Consider the following 15773-nt stretch of genomic DNA (forward strand, 5'->3'; position numbering starts at 1 on the left):
TTCATGACCATTACACTTCTTGCTTTATTTGTAACTTTTACAAATTCAATGTGAGTTTCCAGTGTAAGGCAAATAACAGGTGGTGTTGGGATCAGATAATATGTTACAGAAATCACTGTGTAAAAAGTCAAAAATTCGAGTTATATATGAATGTTATTTTAATAAAAGTCTGGTTATGTAATGAAAATATAAATTATTTTTGCCATTATTTTAAATCTTAGACCAGAAAATATATTTCACAGATTCTTAGTACCTTTTCATGCATGATTGTTCATCAGTGGCATGAGTTTCCACCCCCAGCGTACTACTAAAAGGGAGGGAATAGGTGATAAAATGCACCTGGATTTTTTATTAAAGGTGTTTATTACAGTAACAAGTGATTTCAGTCAGTTTTTGAAATTAAGTAACATCTGTTAAATAATATCAACAGACATTTTATGACCCTATTCATTGTAACAATTCTAAGTTCCTTCAGAGATTTGAGGTTAGTTAGCATTTTGAAGTATGCCTTGAGTAAAAAATTACAGAGGTTTAGATCATCAGAATTCAATGCATATATGATTTCTTCAGTAGCTAATCGGGTCCAACTGTGGTTGAGTAAAGTCACTGAATACTGGTAGTTCTATGCAAGGTTTGATTCCTACGAACAGGCTAAGTGCATGGGTGTTTTTGTGGTTTTCTCCATGTGTAATGTGTATATGAGCCAGTTTCCCTTAGAAAGTTCTCCACAAAGGTATCCCTTCCCTTAGGAAGATGGCCCTCGAGGCTTTGCCGTAATCATATAAACTTAAACCTAAACCTTTAGTAGCTAATCTTAGTTTGGTAATGTTTTTTAACTTACACTAGTTATCATAAATTAAGGAAAAATCATAATTACTGAAAAAGTTACATGTAGAATTTTATGAAACTTACCCTCAATATACAACACATAGTAAGGTATCAAATAACATAAAAATAAATTACCAGACAATTACGGTAGTATAGAAATTAGCACATGTATAAAATGAACAAATCAAACGTGTCAGTTTGCTATAGGAAAAGTACCTTCAATAGGGAATATGGTTGCCTCTAGAAGCAATACAGCACATACAGTGATGCATGATGCTTTCTATTATGCGGTCTATCAGTTCCATAGGAAGCGAGAGCCATTGCTCCTGCAAAGCTGTTGCAAGCACGGCAAGGGTCTGAGGGGGCAGACTGAGAGCAGCTAGACGTCTCTCTAAATCATCCTGAACGTGCTTGATAGGATTCAAGTCCGGGGATCGAGCTGGCCACTCCATGCGCATAATTGTTTCCTGCTGAAGATAATCATCTACGATGCGAGCCCTGTGTGGTCTTGAGTTATCGTCCTGTAACAGGAAAGCATCACCAATTGTCCCGGCGCATATAAACATCATGGATGTCATTTCTATAAACCGGAGCATTCACAGTTTCTGTTGGAAAGACATGAAGGTCTGTGCGTCCACCCAAAGAGATGCCACCCCAAACACAGACACTGCCTTTTCTGTATGCATCTCATTAACAGATGTTTCACAGATGATAACCGGTTCCTGGTTTTCTCCATGTCAAATAACGCCTACTATCGCTTTCTAGACTAAACCTGGACTCATCCATAAAGAGAACATCTCTCCACTGATCAGGCGTCCAGTGGACATGTTGTCGTGCCTACTGCGAACAGTCCCTCCTATGGCCTGACGTGAGCGGCACACAAATGGCTGGTCATCTCGCATACAGACCACCTTCGTGAAGCCTTCTACGCTCAGTTGACGTTGACACCAATCTTCCAGTGGCTGCAGCGAGGAAGGATCTAAGAAGAGTCGGAGTAGCGGTTCTATTCCTGCGTGCACATAATGTCAAATATCGGTCATCGGTGCTCGTCGTAGCAGTTAGCCGTCCTTGGCTAAACCTCCTAGAGGCCAAATCTGTGGTTTGAAATCGCCTCCAAAGTCTATGAACCACAGAAGGACTCACATTTAGCCATCTGGCCACATCTGTTTGACTTTATCCTGCCTCTAGTCTCCCAATGGCTCTCCATCGTAGTTCTGCAGACAAATGATGCCTGGAGGTCATTGTTACGAATTGGCTATCTCAGTTTTCTGATGTCACTATCCCAGTGAAATATGTATGCTTGCTCTCAAACATTAACTTTTTCTCTCCTCGCAGATGACGTATTCCGAGTGCAGCACCACTAATTTGCATATTGCAGGTTTACTCAGCTACTCTTATTTGGCAACATATTCAAATTTTATTTTGGCTTATTTTTGAGGGAGTTATTGCTATTTTTGTGATTTTTCTTTAATTTATGATAACCAGTGTAGTTGTGTAAGTATGCTTAAAACTCTTGGAAGCTGCCATGGGTTATATAAAATCTTTCCATGTTTCATATCAACCACGAATCATATCTTACTTTAAGTCCTATGCTGTGTAAAAAACATCTCCACAAGGTATATTATAATTTTAAAGAGGGTTGACACATACTATTAAACCAGAATATATGGCAATTTTTGCAAAACATGAAAAACTGATCAATGAAAATACTTTTAATGCAAATATAAATAGAATTCATACAAAAAGTTTTGCTTTTGTCTTGTTTCTAATAATATCAGAATTAAGGATGAAAATAAATGTAATATCTTACCTTTTTTTAATGCTAAAGTAACTTTATTTTTATATATTATATAGAGCACTTTAGATGGTCTTAGAAATCTCTATGCAAAAGCTCAGAAAGCAAAATTAAGTAAGAAGCATTCCTCTAGTTTCTCAGAATTACGCCAGTTTTTAAATTCTAAACTTAGAAGAAAGGAAAGTATTGGATCAAAGGTAAAATTTATGATTCTGTGTTTGTCATATATTAATAAAATCAAAAATATGTTTTCTTATGTTTGTTGATTTATTTGGGGACACACTGAAAAGGCTGAAAGAGATAACAGAGCCATAAATTCTTTTCATGCACTTCCCTTTTGTATAAAACTCAGATATTTTGAAAACATTATATCTTTCCCATTTCCCTATAGAAACAACTTTCTTCTGAAAATATTTTCAGACTACATTTAGTATAGTCTAATTTCTATTGCTATATGTAAATAAATTATTAAACATATAGAAGATTAAACATTGTAATAACATAATTAATTTAAAATATCAAATATAATAATGTCGTATTTGCACATGTCTAGTGTGGTTACATTTTACATATGCATGTATAGTATGGGTCACAATTTTTATTCCTAAGTTTTTGAGAAAAATCAAAGTTTGGTTTATATTAAAAATTATTAAACAATTTTGAAGTGATTTAGTATAATTGATTATTTATACATAGCTGTAGGCTAGAAAAACTGTAATCTGTGTCTTTATTTGAAACTGACAAATTTTTAATTTCTTCACTTGAAACTTCATTGTCAATATCAGAATCATTTGTGTTTTCATTCTCAGATGATGCAAAATTTACTGCATCATCTTTTGATTCATTTGTCATAAATGAATTGGATGTGGCTTAATTTTTGAATATCCTTTCTTCTGATATTATTTCCACAATCCGTTAACACGTTTGAGACAGAAATATTTTACTTAGACACTCAGTTGGCATCATCTCTCCGGCATAAATTATCACAAAGAAATCTTAAGAGAGCAACTGATGAATAAATCAAGTGGTTGCAATATTTCATTCTTGTCTGTAGGTATCACAACCATGTCATTTTTTTCCTACCTCATTTTCTTTTTCATATTTTTGGTCAGATAACTGAAAACTATGATCAACCAATATGAAATACCAATGTAATAAGCGGATGTCACAACTGCTTAACCAATGAATGTTTCACTTTTTTATCATTTGGCCTTGATCTTGAACTTGTACTAATAGTCTTGGCAGTACTCCTTTTGGTAGGATTCATTTCATGCTTAAAAAAGATGTAAAGTGGGAGTTTGTTTCTGTCAGCAGTAATGGACATCATTATGATACAGTGTTGTTTTTCTTTGTTAAGGAAGTCACATCAGCATTGAGTATGCACTCAGCAATAAGCATTAATCATTACATTATCCCTTTATTTGGAATTTTTGTCTCAATTTTTTTTAACATTACATGAAGGTGTAATTTAATACATGAATATACAGTAATTTGCTTGAGTAAAGCAAGTGATATCAGTTGCTTAAAATCAATTTTGAAACGGTGATTTTATCTAAGTATATCTATTTCCATGTTAGCATATTATTTTTCAAATTAGTGAATCTGTTCATTGAATATACTGGTTTATATTCTTTTATTTCTTTGTGTAAATATGATTACATTTTCTTATTAATATACATATTATTACAAATTTTGTACATAGGTAGATGGTTTTAGTGCAACCATATGTGAAATTGTATTTTGCCACGTAATGTAGCATGAAAAATCTAGAGAGATAAGCTATAGCTATGCTGAAAAAGTAAGAATACAGGAGCAAGTCCATTTAACATTAAGTAAAGGGGTATCTCAGGAATTTGGCGAGATATCGCCAAGCTGACAACAGTTTTGGCAACATATTTTGTCACCATGTTTGGCAATAATTCTCCAAAAGGCAACAAACTTGGCAACCATTTGGCAACATTTTGGTCCTGTTCCTGTTTCACTGCAATAGATATTGTAATTGAATAAATGTAATTGACCACTATATTAGCTGTAACCATATTTCGCTCGTATTACCTTTCAGTAATTTTGAGAAGCAGAAAGTACTAGAAATATATTGGCTGCTGGGTGAAAACTATATAAGGCTATAGAGAAAGCATCTGCTGTCAGTTGTTTAGTTATTGCTGTTATGAGTTGTTAGTTCAGCATGAACTGAGCTATCTCTGGTTTAGCTTTATGCTCTTTACATTATGTTGTGTTTAACATTCTTAGTAGTTTGAAGTGTAACTACCAATTGTACTCTGTGATGCCGTGAAACCCATACAAAAATTTCTGTGGAAAATTCCAGAACTTTGAAGTGTTCGTTTTGATAAAAAAAAAGAAATTGAATTTTAACCCATCATTGGAACTGTGTGCATTTCATTTATTACAAACCCATATGCGTACAACAAAATTTTTTCATTGTTGTTTCTTATTTGATTAATTCATACTATATCTCTTGTTTGTTCAGAAATTTCCTGCACTGATAATTTTGCTATTCTTTGAGCTTGTATGACAACAAAAATTCTGGTTTTTGAGTGCCAATATTAAAAAAAAAAAATTATTTGAGTAATGAAAAAGCTTTTCATTGCACTATGTCATATCTATTCTTTTTGTATCCCTTTTTATTTAATAATGTTTTCATAATTTATAAATTTAGTAAATGCACTAAATTTGGAAATCGAACTAACTATGCTTGTATTACAGTATGAAAATAAATTAAATAAGATTTAACAAAGTGTGTGTTAAAATAAAATATTTTACTGCTTGATTTTAGGGCAGTTTGAGTCGAAAACAATCAAAGGATATGAATTCAATGGAAAAACTTTGTGCTGATTCTGATGCTATAAGACCAATGAGCACATTAAGTGTGTTATCAAATACAAGTAGCTCTAGTAAGTAGTACATTGGATAATCAATATACAAAATATTCAATCAAACAGTTCTTTTTCAAATTTTTTTATTGTTACATATTTTTATTATTTTATAATTTGCAACTTACTTTGCGATTTACCTTTTATTATTTTATAAAATAAACTGAGATTTTTTAGTTTATTTAAAGGTTTCTTTAAATATATCTTTTTTAATATATAGGTGGATCTTCTTTTGATAGATTAAGTACTGCTAGTGCTGGATCAGATAGTGGTCACCATTCTGATTTTTCTGATGAACGCACCAATAAATTAAGAGTAAGGAATTAGTTATTTATATTCTTATTTAAGAAGATATAATACAAAAGTAACTCATGAAAAACAGAGCTGGTTTAATAATGTCACCACTTTATGATTTAGTAATGATTTTAGAAACGATAATTTTTTATTCAGATTAATAACATCTAATTTTGAGCTTAAATAACTAAGTGCCAAACTTTAAAGCAGTTTGCAATATTATAGCTTATTAGCTTATAAAAACCATATTGTTAAAAAAAGAGTTGGATATTTAAAAATTTTTTAGTCATGATATTACATATTATTTTTTTAATAAACTGCTGTCAAGCACTAATGACTGTAAAGGAAAAAAATATTTTTAATTGTCTCATTGCTGTTGATTTAAAAAATTTTGGGGGTATTATTTAAGATATCTTTTCATGGCTCACATTCTTGAGGAACACATATATAGATTATAGTAAAAATAAAAATAATTAATACATAATATATTTTTAAACTGATTTATAGACTACACTTTTGTGTCTAATTGTTGCTGTTAATAAAAGCTGAGACAAAACAGTCTTTTAAAATGTGTAATATAAAATGTGTTTTTAAAATATGTAAATATGGCTGTTTTTTTACACCCTAAGTGATCAGTGCAGTTGTTGCACCAATCATCAGGGGTTGATTGGGTGAGAATATTGAATATTGGTAGTTCATTCTAGATGCTTCCTTCAATGACTGAATGGACTGGTTGTTTGAGCTTTTTGTGTTTACCCTTATAATGTAGTGTGAATATAAACTATTTTCATTAAAAATCCTTCATAATGGCATTTCCTCCAGAGAAGATAGTTTTCAAATATTTACCAAATAATTAACCTTACTGAACTCAGCCTAGCTGTACAAAGAACCTGCTGTGCTTCCATAAAAGAAATCTAATACGATGGAAACAAGATCTCTGTACACATGTAGATGTTACTCTGGTTGAGAGTATTGGGAATGATTCATTTAAAATATACTTGTGCAAGAAATTGCTTGTAAAGTTTTTGTCTGGACTTATATGTCATCATCAGCATCTGGCAACAATCCATATTTTATTTTGTCAAATAAATTGATTTCTAATGATAAAATTTTTGCTATGGTGATTTTCCAAAATAGCAAATGTCATCGAGCAAAGAACATGCATTATATTTTGTATTTGCAATGATATTTTTAATACAAAAATATTTGAAATGAAGTTTGAGGGGTTTAAGGAATGCAAAGAATGTGTTGAAGATGAATCAAGATCTGACAATGCATTCACATCAGTTAACAAGTACATATTGTTCAGTTCAAGGTCTGGTGCATCAACCTTTAATGTTTAGTTATATTACTGAACAACTTCCTGTATTGGCATGAGAAAAAATGAAATGCCAAGTAAAACTAAATGTAAAAACAACACCACCGACTGACATTGATTTTATTCTATTTGAAGTAATTCTAGTGATTTAACATTATTGCCCTTTTCAGATGCAACTAAATGAAAAATAAATACCACAAGTCTTTTAAATGTCAAATTTTGTATATTTCTGAGTGTGAATTTCTGAGGCTTTTGAATTTTGTCAAGAACTTTGGAAGGTCATTTGAGCTTGCAATGCACCAGTTCTTTAGTTGTTCCAAAAAGTTTGAATTTGTTTTCTAAAATAATAAAATGTTTAGGTGAACCAGAATATGTTGTCTGAAGGTTGCACATTATTGCTGATGATGAAACAGGGATGCACATTTTTAATCTAGAAATAGTTTAACAATTAAGATAATACTCAATAGATGAGGCTAGACTAAAAAGACTCATATGAAAGCCAATGAACGTCAAAGCAATGTTGATAGTTTTCTTTGATTGTTGTTGTTTTGTGCATGAATTTCTGCCAACTAGCCAGACTAATAGCAATAAATATCATTTGAAGTTTTATGTCATATGCCTGAAACAGTTTGTGGAAAATGGCCTGATTTGTGGAAAGATAACTAACTCATGAAACAAATAGTCAGCTACAGTGCTTTTTGTTGTTAAGGAGTTTTTTGCTAAACATTTAACAAATGAGATTGTGCAAGCTCCATATTTGTATTTTGCCATATATAGCCACTTTTTATTTCCACCATTTTGAATCAACTGACATAATTAAAGAGGATTTGTTGCAAATCTTGAAAAAGTTCCATAAAAAAAATTATTGCAAAAATGCATTGCAACTGGAGAGTAAAGGGACTATAATAAATAATGATGAAAAATTAAAATCTGTTTTCTGCAATTATTCATGATTTTTTTTTTTTTTTTTTTTTTGTGCTTGTACGAAGTAAAGGAAGTATTGTAATCGTGAAAACTTTTGGGTGTCATATTTCACTGAAATTAATCCATTTTGACCACTATCCAATGCAATTTAATGATTTTTTTGCATGACATCTGTATGTAAGGACAGAATAAAGGACTCCCGTCCCCCAAAATGGGTTGCAAAAAGGGTTTAAAATGGATTCAGAAGAGATTTTTTTCATGACATCTGTATGTATGTATTTATCTCGCATAACTCTAAAAGAAGTAGTCTCAGAACCATAAAATTTGTATATAGGACTGCCATAACATGTAGTTGTGCACCTCCTTTTTTGGTTGCAATCGGCTGTACCGGGAGTATGTAAATATCTATCTATCTATATATATATATATACCTGTTCTGTTACTCGGCTCCATGAGCTCATTTTTTTTAAATTCGTATATGCTGGTAAATTGTACATTTGTTTTCTCTAAAAATCATTGAATTATGCTGTTTATATCTCCCAGTTTTTATACCTTAAGTTAATCCGCATGTAATAATTGTAGAATTATCAACAATTTAAAAGTTGTTTAAGTGTGACTGAGCCTATTTTTTTTAACATAGCAGCCATATTGGTTTACATTTGAAACTTAGGAGAATAGTGAATTAAGTCAGTTTCTGCACCTTTGGTGCCTTTTTGCTGAGTGGGACCAAAAGTAAACTTTCAGTTTTGTGCACCGAAAAATATGCTTTCTTGCCCGCTGACCGAATTGCTTGTTTCCACAAGGAAATTCTAATTTTAATCGTAAAAATTCTTGTTTTGATTGTTTTAACTGTATTTAGTGTTTTATATTTTTCAGTTTTTAATGAAGATGTTTTAAGGTTTTTATGTATTTTTGCCTTGTTGCGAACTGAGAACTGAATTAATTGACTGGGAAACATACCTCTAATTTAATTCAAGGAAATAAGCTTAAATGCAGGAAAAGGAGTGTATAATTTATTATTCTGTACAAGGAAGTACGCATCATATTTTTTTTATCAAAACATATACTATACATGAGCAGACTATGGCAGCAAAAATACAGGCTAAAATCTGCATTATACTGGTACACGATGAATTTGAATGCAACTGATTTCAGTAATTGCTAATGGCAAATTGTAGAGAACTGATTTTCAGTGTTAGAGCTTTAATGCATGCTGAGTTTGATTTGAGAAACTGATATGTTAAGTGAATCATTTTGCATGTAATACAAAACATTGCACATTCTTAAACATTATTTTGCTGCATGAGCAATGTTTGGCAGCAAAAATACAAACTGATATCTCTTTATACTGATCCACAAGGAATTTGAATGCAACTAATTTCAGTTATTGCTTATGTCAAATTGTAGGCAACTGGTTTTCAGTATTAGAGCATTAAAGCATGCTAAATTGCAGTTGAGACATCACTATGTGTAGATGAATCATTATGCCATGTGATACAAAACAAGGCATATTCTTAAACATTATTTTGTTTTTGTAGGTCATTATTTTGAATAATTTGCAGCAATATTTTGAAATAGTTACAGTTTTGCATCTTTATTATATGTGGCTTAAGTGTCTGTTTGTTGCCAATAGTTTATTGGTTGCTTGGCATTTAACTATATTTACATATGAATTACCTAGAAACTTGCAAATGTTGAGAAATTAAAGGACACGAAGCCAACTAACGAGTTGTGCATAGTACATCTCATCAGGTAGGCTTACCCAAACTCTTATGCTAAATATCCTTTCGTGAAAAGAGTTTAAAATTTTGCCCGATTTTATTCCGACATTGTATTTTAAATAAAATTTTCAGCTGAATGCAAATTGAGCATGTCAGGGGGAACGTGAACATTTGTTTGCATTAGCAATCATCTGTTTTTGAAATGGTTTACAACTGAACGCAAATTGAGCATGTCAGGGGGAAGGTGAACGTTTGTTTGCATTAGCAATCATCTGTTTTTAAAACAATTTAAGACTGAACATAAATTGAGCGTGCCAGGGGAAACGTGAACATTTGTTTGCATTAGCAATCATCTGTTTTACATAAAAACTATGTCTTAACCTAATTTCTTTTAAGAATACCTCCTAGAAAATACAGCACTGAAGAGGAGAGAAAAGGAACAAAAGCTGCACAAAAACGACTTTCTCGACAAAAGGAAACCACTGAGCAGAGAAAGACAAGGCTTCCTTTAGTCGCAGAGCAAATGCGTCTTTCTTGGCAAAATGAGGCTGATGAGCGTAGAGAAACAAGGCTTGCCTAAGATGCAAGGCAAAAAAGCCTGTCTCGACAAAATGAGTCCCTTGAACAAAGGCAGGAGAGAAATGCAAAAAAAAAGACAGAGTAATGCTGACCGAAATGCAAAAAGGATTAAAATAGTTTCAAACGGAGAAACTTTAATTTTTGAGCATTTCTGTGGTGTGACATGAATATTAAATGTGAACACTATCAGTCCTTAAACTTCAAGTTCGAAACTAATCAATTTGACTGTTGCAAGAAAGGATTTTCTCAATGTTGCGAGTACGGAAACATTGTAGTTCCACTAAATGATAATTATCCAGCATTCTTATAATATCTAGAACTGCGGTCATTTCGTATGACCACCAGGCTTTCTTGCATAAACATAAGCTGCCCAAACCCAGATTAATGTGAAAAAAATTTCATGATTTGTAAATGCATTTTGAAAAATGTTACTTCATTGAGAACTGTAACACAAGGTTCCAAAGAGAAAAAGGAAGAATATATTGCATTCTTTCTGTGAATGTTTACTAATAGTAATTTATGTAATTGCTTTTTTATAAATCTGTTTTTAGGGAAGTTGGATTTCATGCCACACTCAATGTATAAAATCTGCATGCACATTTCTTCCACCTTCAATATAATGGAACAACTTGATTTACATGGTTGTTATATTTATTAACATGTCTGATAAAGTGATTGCAAGTAAGAGACTAATTATTGTTTTTACTTAATTATACATATAAAAGTGGTTTATAAAATTTATATTTTTATTATAGCTGCCATTTTGGTTCAATTTATACCTGTTATTATCATCTGTAGCATATATACATAAACTGAAAAACCAAGCTTTTAGTTGTGTTAAATACTTCTATATTATACCATAAATTTATTATTTTCTTGCTCATGATATCATATATCAGCATTTTTCAGTGCTTTCTGTGGTTCTTGGACCACCAGGGCCCTCTATGCTTAACTTTGTGGTCCTTCTACATTTCCAAAAAAGACATGTAAAATTTAAATTAACTGCATATGCCACACTATTGCTAAAAATCTTAGAATGTGGAAATTAAATATGGCTAGCTAATAAGATAAAGATTACTCAAATTGTAGCTTGAATTATTAAAAACAAGTATAAATTTCTTTTTAATTAATTCTATTTTAAAAATGTACACTGGTAACAACATAGGCCCAAAGAATTGTTTTCAAAAGATTTAAGTTAAGCATGTTCCACAGAACATTCAAATTTGTGAAAGTGGTCTCCACTTACAAAAAGTTTGGGAAATCCTGCTATAAGTTATTCAAGAATATGCTGAACATGAATTATGTTTTTCTTTGCTATTCTATGAATAGGATTTTGAAAATAATATTGTTGCATTTTTAAAGTTTTACAATGGTCTTTTTTCAGGAAAAATTTGAATCTCGTTACCATCAGCAGCACAGGAAAATAAATGGTTCAAGCCATAATATAAGCGGTTTTCAAAAAAATATGCAAAGTCTGACACTTAATAGTAGGCCTCCTGCTCCACCTCCTCGGCCAACTAAGACTGTTTCTCGATATGGTAGCCTTGAAGATTGCAAAGTTTCTGAAAGTCCTCAGTATTCTGTAGCAAAAAAATCAAGTATCACTACATTTGAAGATGCTTTAAATTTTTTTGATTTCATTCAGACTGATTCAAGAAGTTCTTCTCTTTGTAACGAATTCAGATCTACAACAATGAAACCTAAGTTATTAACAGGTTTGTTGAATTTTATATCTTTTTCACGTTAATCAATATAAGCTAAACTTACTCAGAATTAAATTAATCTTAATGTGCTATTAAATTAATGTTAATGTTAATGTGCTAAATCTTTTATGTTATATATTGCTAGTAAATATTATGTTATATATATAAAAATTTTCAAATAATTTTTATACATGATATATTTATGATGTTATCTGTTATACCTTAAACAGCAATCATTATTTACAGTAAATGTTTCTCCTTTTTTTGTTTACTACTGCTTGGAAATATACATTACTAAAATAAGTGCAGGTACAGTACTAAAATGAACAAAAAGTGGTTCAGTGTAAAAATTATCTCAACTAAAGATGAAAAATATCCTGACTACAATTTCATTGAGACTAGTCTAACATTATGAAAGTTTTGTTGTTAATATAAATACAGTAGGAGTTTTAATGCTTCATCTGCAAGTTAGAATGCTAGGTAAAGATATAATGGGTGGTTATAATTAATGTTACCTTATTTATACCTATATGGAACCCATTCTGGTAGATCTATTTTGTTAAAACTTGGCAAATGTGTTTGATAGAACTTGGGGGAAAAGAAATCTGCAATAAAAAGCAACAGATCAAATTTTGAATGACAGATGGTGTTTTTCATGCATTGTAGAAAGGACATAATAAAGATTTGGAGTATTTAGTCAATGCTGTAAAATCATTATAGAGAAGAAAGATTGAGCTTTATTCCTCAAATTGTTTTATTAGAAAGGCGGTAATTTTTCAACTACACTGCGAGAATATTGATACTTGAAAGCTTTAAGAAAAGAGCCTTTGTTGAAGCAGGATTTGAAAAAGATTGCTAAATTTGAAGAGACTGGGGAGTTGTGAGTGCTGCGAGGAAGAGGATGGAAATGGATTTCAAATGAAACTGTGGAAGAAGTTACTCTTGCTGTCGTGAAAGAGCATATGGTTTTCAGTATTATATTCTTCAAGTGTTTGAGCAGTGTCATGTGATTTGTCTCTCCCTTGACCAACACTATGAAAGGTTCTGTGATCCATTGTAAAGTAGTTCCCATATAAAATCTGAGTTCTGCAGAAGCTGCATCCTGCAGACCTAGACACACTGATTTTGCTAGCCTTCTTTTGGACAGACTAGCTGTTGACAGTGCATGGCTTTGAACAGTTTGTGGTTGGATGAATTGCATTTTACCCTAGATGAAGCAGTTAATATTCAAAACTGTTGCATATGGGGTACTGCAAGTCCTAATGATATGTATGAACAGTTTCTGCATCCTGATTATATTACTGTATAGTATGACTTTTCTGCTGATTTCATTCATGACCCCTTTTTCTTTTGGGGAGAAATCTTCTCAGAGCTTTCAAAGGTGCCTTCCATTATGAGTGCCAGTTACTGCAAAGTTCTTCAGCAGTGAGTCATTCCTGCCTTACAAGAATGAGAATGTTTAGAGATTAAAATCCTCATGGAAAATGGTGTACCAGCTCACATTTCTGGACCAGTGAAGGCATTGTTTTGTGTCCAACTTTGGAGAGAATTGGGTAATTTTGAAAAGTTTTCTGACTGTCTGGCCTTTGTTTTCCAGACTAGAATCCCTGTGACTTCTGGTAGTGGGGATTCTTGATTGTGTCTGTGGAGGAAACATGCAAACTGCTTGAATTGAATACAAGCATAACATGTCATGTTGCTCTAACTGATCAAGAAAACCTTTGCGCTATGTTTGAGCATGTTGTAGCATTTTTCAACAGTGTGATTGATACAAATGGAATGCACACTGAACAAAAGCTGTAAATAAAATTTTGTGTTTTTTGTTCTTCATGTGGGCCTTTCTCACATGGTGGTTGAAATCTGAACAGTTATTTTTTTATTGCAGCTTTCTTTTGCCCATGTTTCATATAACATGTATACCAAGTTTCAATGTCTACCAAAACTGGCTCTAAATAAGTCTAAATTGGGTAACTTTAATTATAACTACCTTGCATGGATTATTAACCTTTTGAAGACAGGATGGCCATTATAGTGGCCATAGAGTCCTCTCTTTGAAAAGACGGGGTTGTCCACTTTAGTGGTCATGTCTTTTCCCCCCATTTTCCAGGCTGAAAAGTGGGGTGAAATGTCAAATTTGACATCCCTGGGGTTAACCACTTATCTCTTTCAAAGGTCTTCCTTTTGCGATATAGATGCACCCCTCTGAGAATCCATTAAACTACACACAAGAATCTTTGTTGCAAATAGGAGGTGATTTCTTAAAGGGGGAAAAGCATTCGGTTCAAGATTTCCCGTCCTTTGGTAGCTTTTACTGCTACCAAAGCCCTGGCCTCAAAAGGTTCATGAGATTATTCTACCCTGATTTAACTTCAGTTAGAAAAGTGATGTTCAATACCTATGCCTATATTTATATTCCACAAAATACTGTCACTTTCAAAAATGGTTATTTTAGGGCAGTGAATAATTGACCTCGATCTTATTAGCTGTATTTTAGAAGTTTTAATAACGAGTCAATTCAGGTTTCTTTTTAAGTTTAGAAATCTGCTACTTTATTCAAAATGTTTGCATAAATTGCTTATAGAGTAATTCTGTTTGAAATACAAAAATAATCCTTAACCCTTAGCGGCTCAGTGTTTCACTACATGGAACACCCAAATTGAATCGCTTCTGAAACCTTTAAATTCAACCGTAAATATATTAAAATGCCTTTATAATATACTTTGAAATTTTCTTTTTAAACAGTAGATAGCAGCATATCACAAGGAGACACAGAATTTTCATTTATGATGTGTTATTAAAATCCACTTTTTTCAAGTAATTTTCTCTATTTTTTAATGATATAAAAAATTTTATTTGGAAAAAAAAATTACGCATAAATTTGCTGGCTGTACTCCAAATTATTTCTTCTATATTTTTTTAAATCTTTTGTACAAAAACCATACACAGAATCATTGAATAAAACTGGGTGTTCCATTAGCAGGAACACTGCGCCTTTAGCGAAACATCTGTGCTTAGGCGAGAACATCTGTTGTTTACGTTTTCTGTTTCCCCCTTGTTTGGGGGGGATGAATTCAAACAAAGCAGTATTAGGGGTAAGGTGTGTTTTGCATTATGAAAGCCTTAATATTGGAATCTGGAATTTTTTGGGAGTAGTTTCTAGGCAGGAATTTTATTAGTAGCTTGACTCATCTTTACTTAGACCTGCGCGAATTTTTTACTGTTGCTTTTTAGTCTCATTCCCGTTTATTTTCAATAATTGTGTAGATATTTTTTGTGTATGTATATATTATAGGCTTATTTTTCTTTATTGTTAATATTAATCATAGTTAATTATTTTAATTGTAGTTGGTTTGTGCTTCCATCAAAAAGGTGCGACTTGCTTTTAAAGCTAAAAATAGGAAAATTTGTAAATATTTTTGTATATAGGACTTGTGTATATAGATATTTATCTCATTTATCCATATATATTCAAGAATATTGTGTATATCCAGGAAACCATGTATATAGCCATAATACAGAGTTTTTTCATTCTTATACAAACGCTTCTACTCATTTTCATGCTTCACTGTAATGCTCGGTTAGTCACACATTTAAAAGCTCTGGCGGCGCAGTGTTCCACCTCATGGAACACCCATAGAGTTAAAACAGTAAGTGCAATTTTTACAAAATTTTACCTGTATACTCCTTTAGGACTAAATAGACTGCTACAACTTTTTTTGT

General features: G+C 32.1%; 1 protein-coding gene across 8 annotated transcripts in view; it reads left to right on the forward strand.

Moving 5' to 3' along the window:
- stumps (DBB domain-containing protein stumps) overlaps nucleotides 1-15773 on the forward strand; it is a 277758-nt gene that overhangs the window by 257837 nt on the left and 4148 nt on the right. For all 8 annotated transcript variants that reach the window (XM_085825040.1, XM_085825045.1, XM_085825036.1 and 5 more), the window contains 4 exons: nucleotides 2683-2820; nucleotides 5418-5535; nucleotides 5735-5829; nucleotides 11735-12065. In XM_085825040.1, the coding sequence (XP_085681166.1) occupies nucleotides 2683-2820; nucleotides 5418-5535; nucleotides 5735-5829; nucleotides 11735-12065 (682 nt within the window). The remainder of the gene's footprint in view (nucleotides 1-2682; nucleotides 2821-5417; nucleotides 5536-5734; nucleotides 5830-11734; nucleotides 12066-15773) is intronic.

The sequence above is a fragment of the Stegodyphus dumicola genome, chromosome 1 (genome assembly GCF_044657685.1).
Source record: "Stegodyphus dumicola isolate Sdum_Otavi_A_Nest chromosome 1, ASM4465768v1".
Lineage (NCBI taxonomy): Eukaryota > Metazoa > Arthropoda > Arachnida > Araneae > Eresidae > Stegodyphus > Stegodyphus dumicola.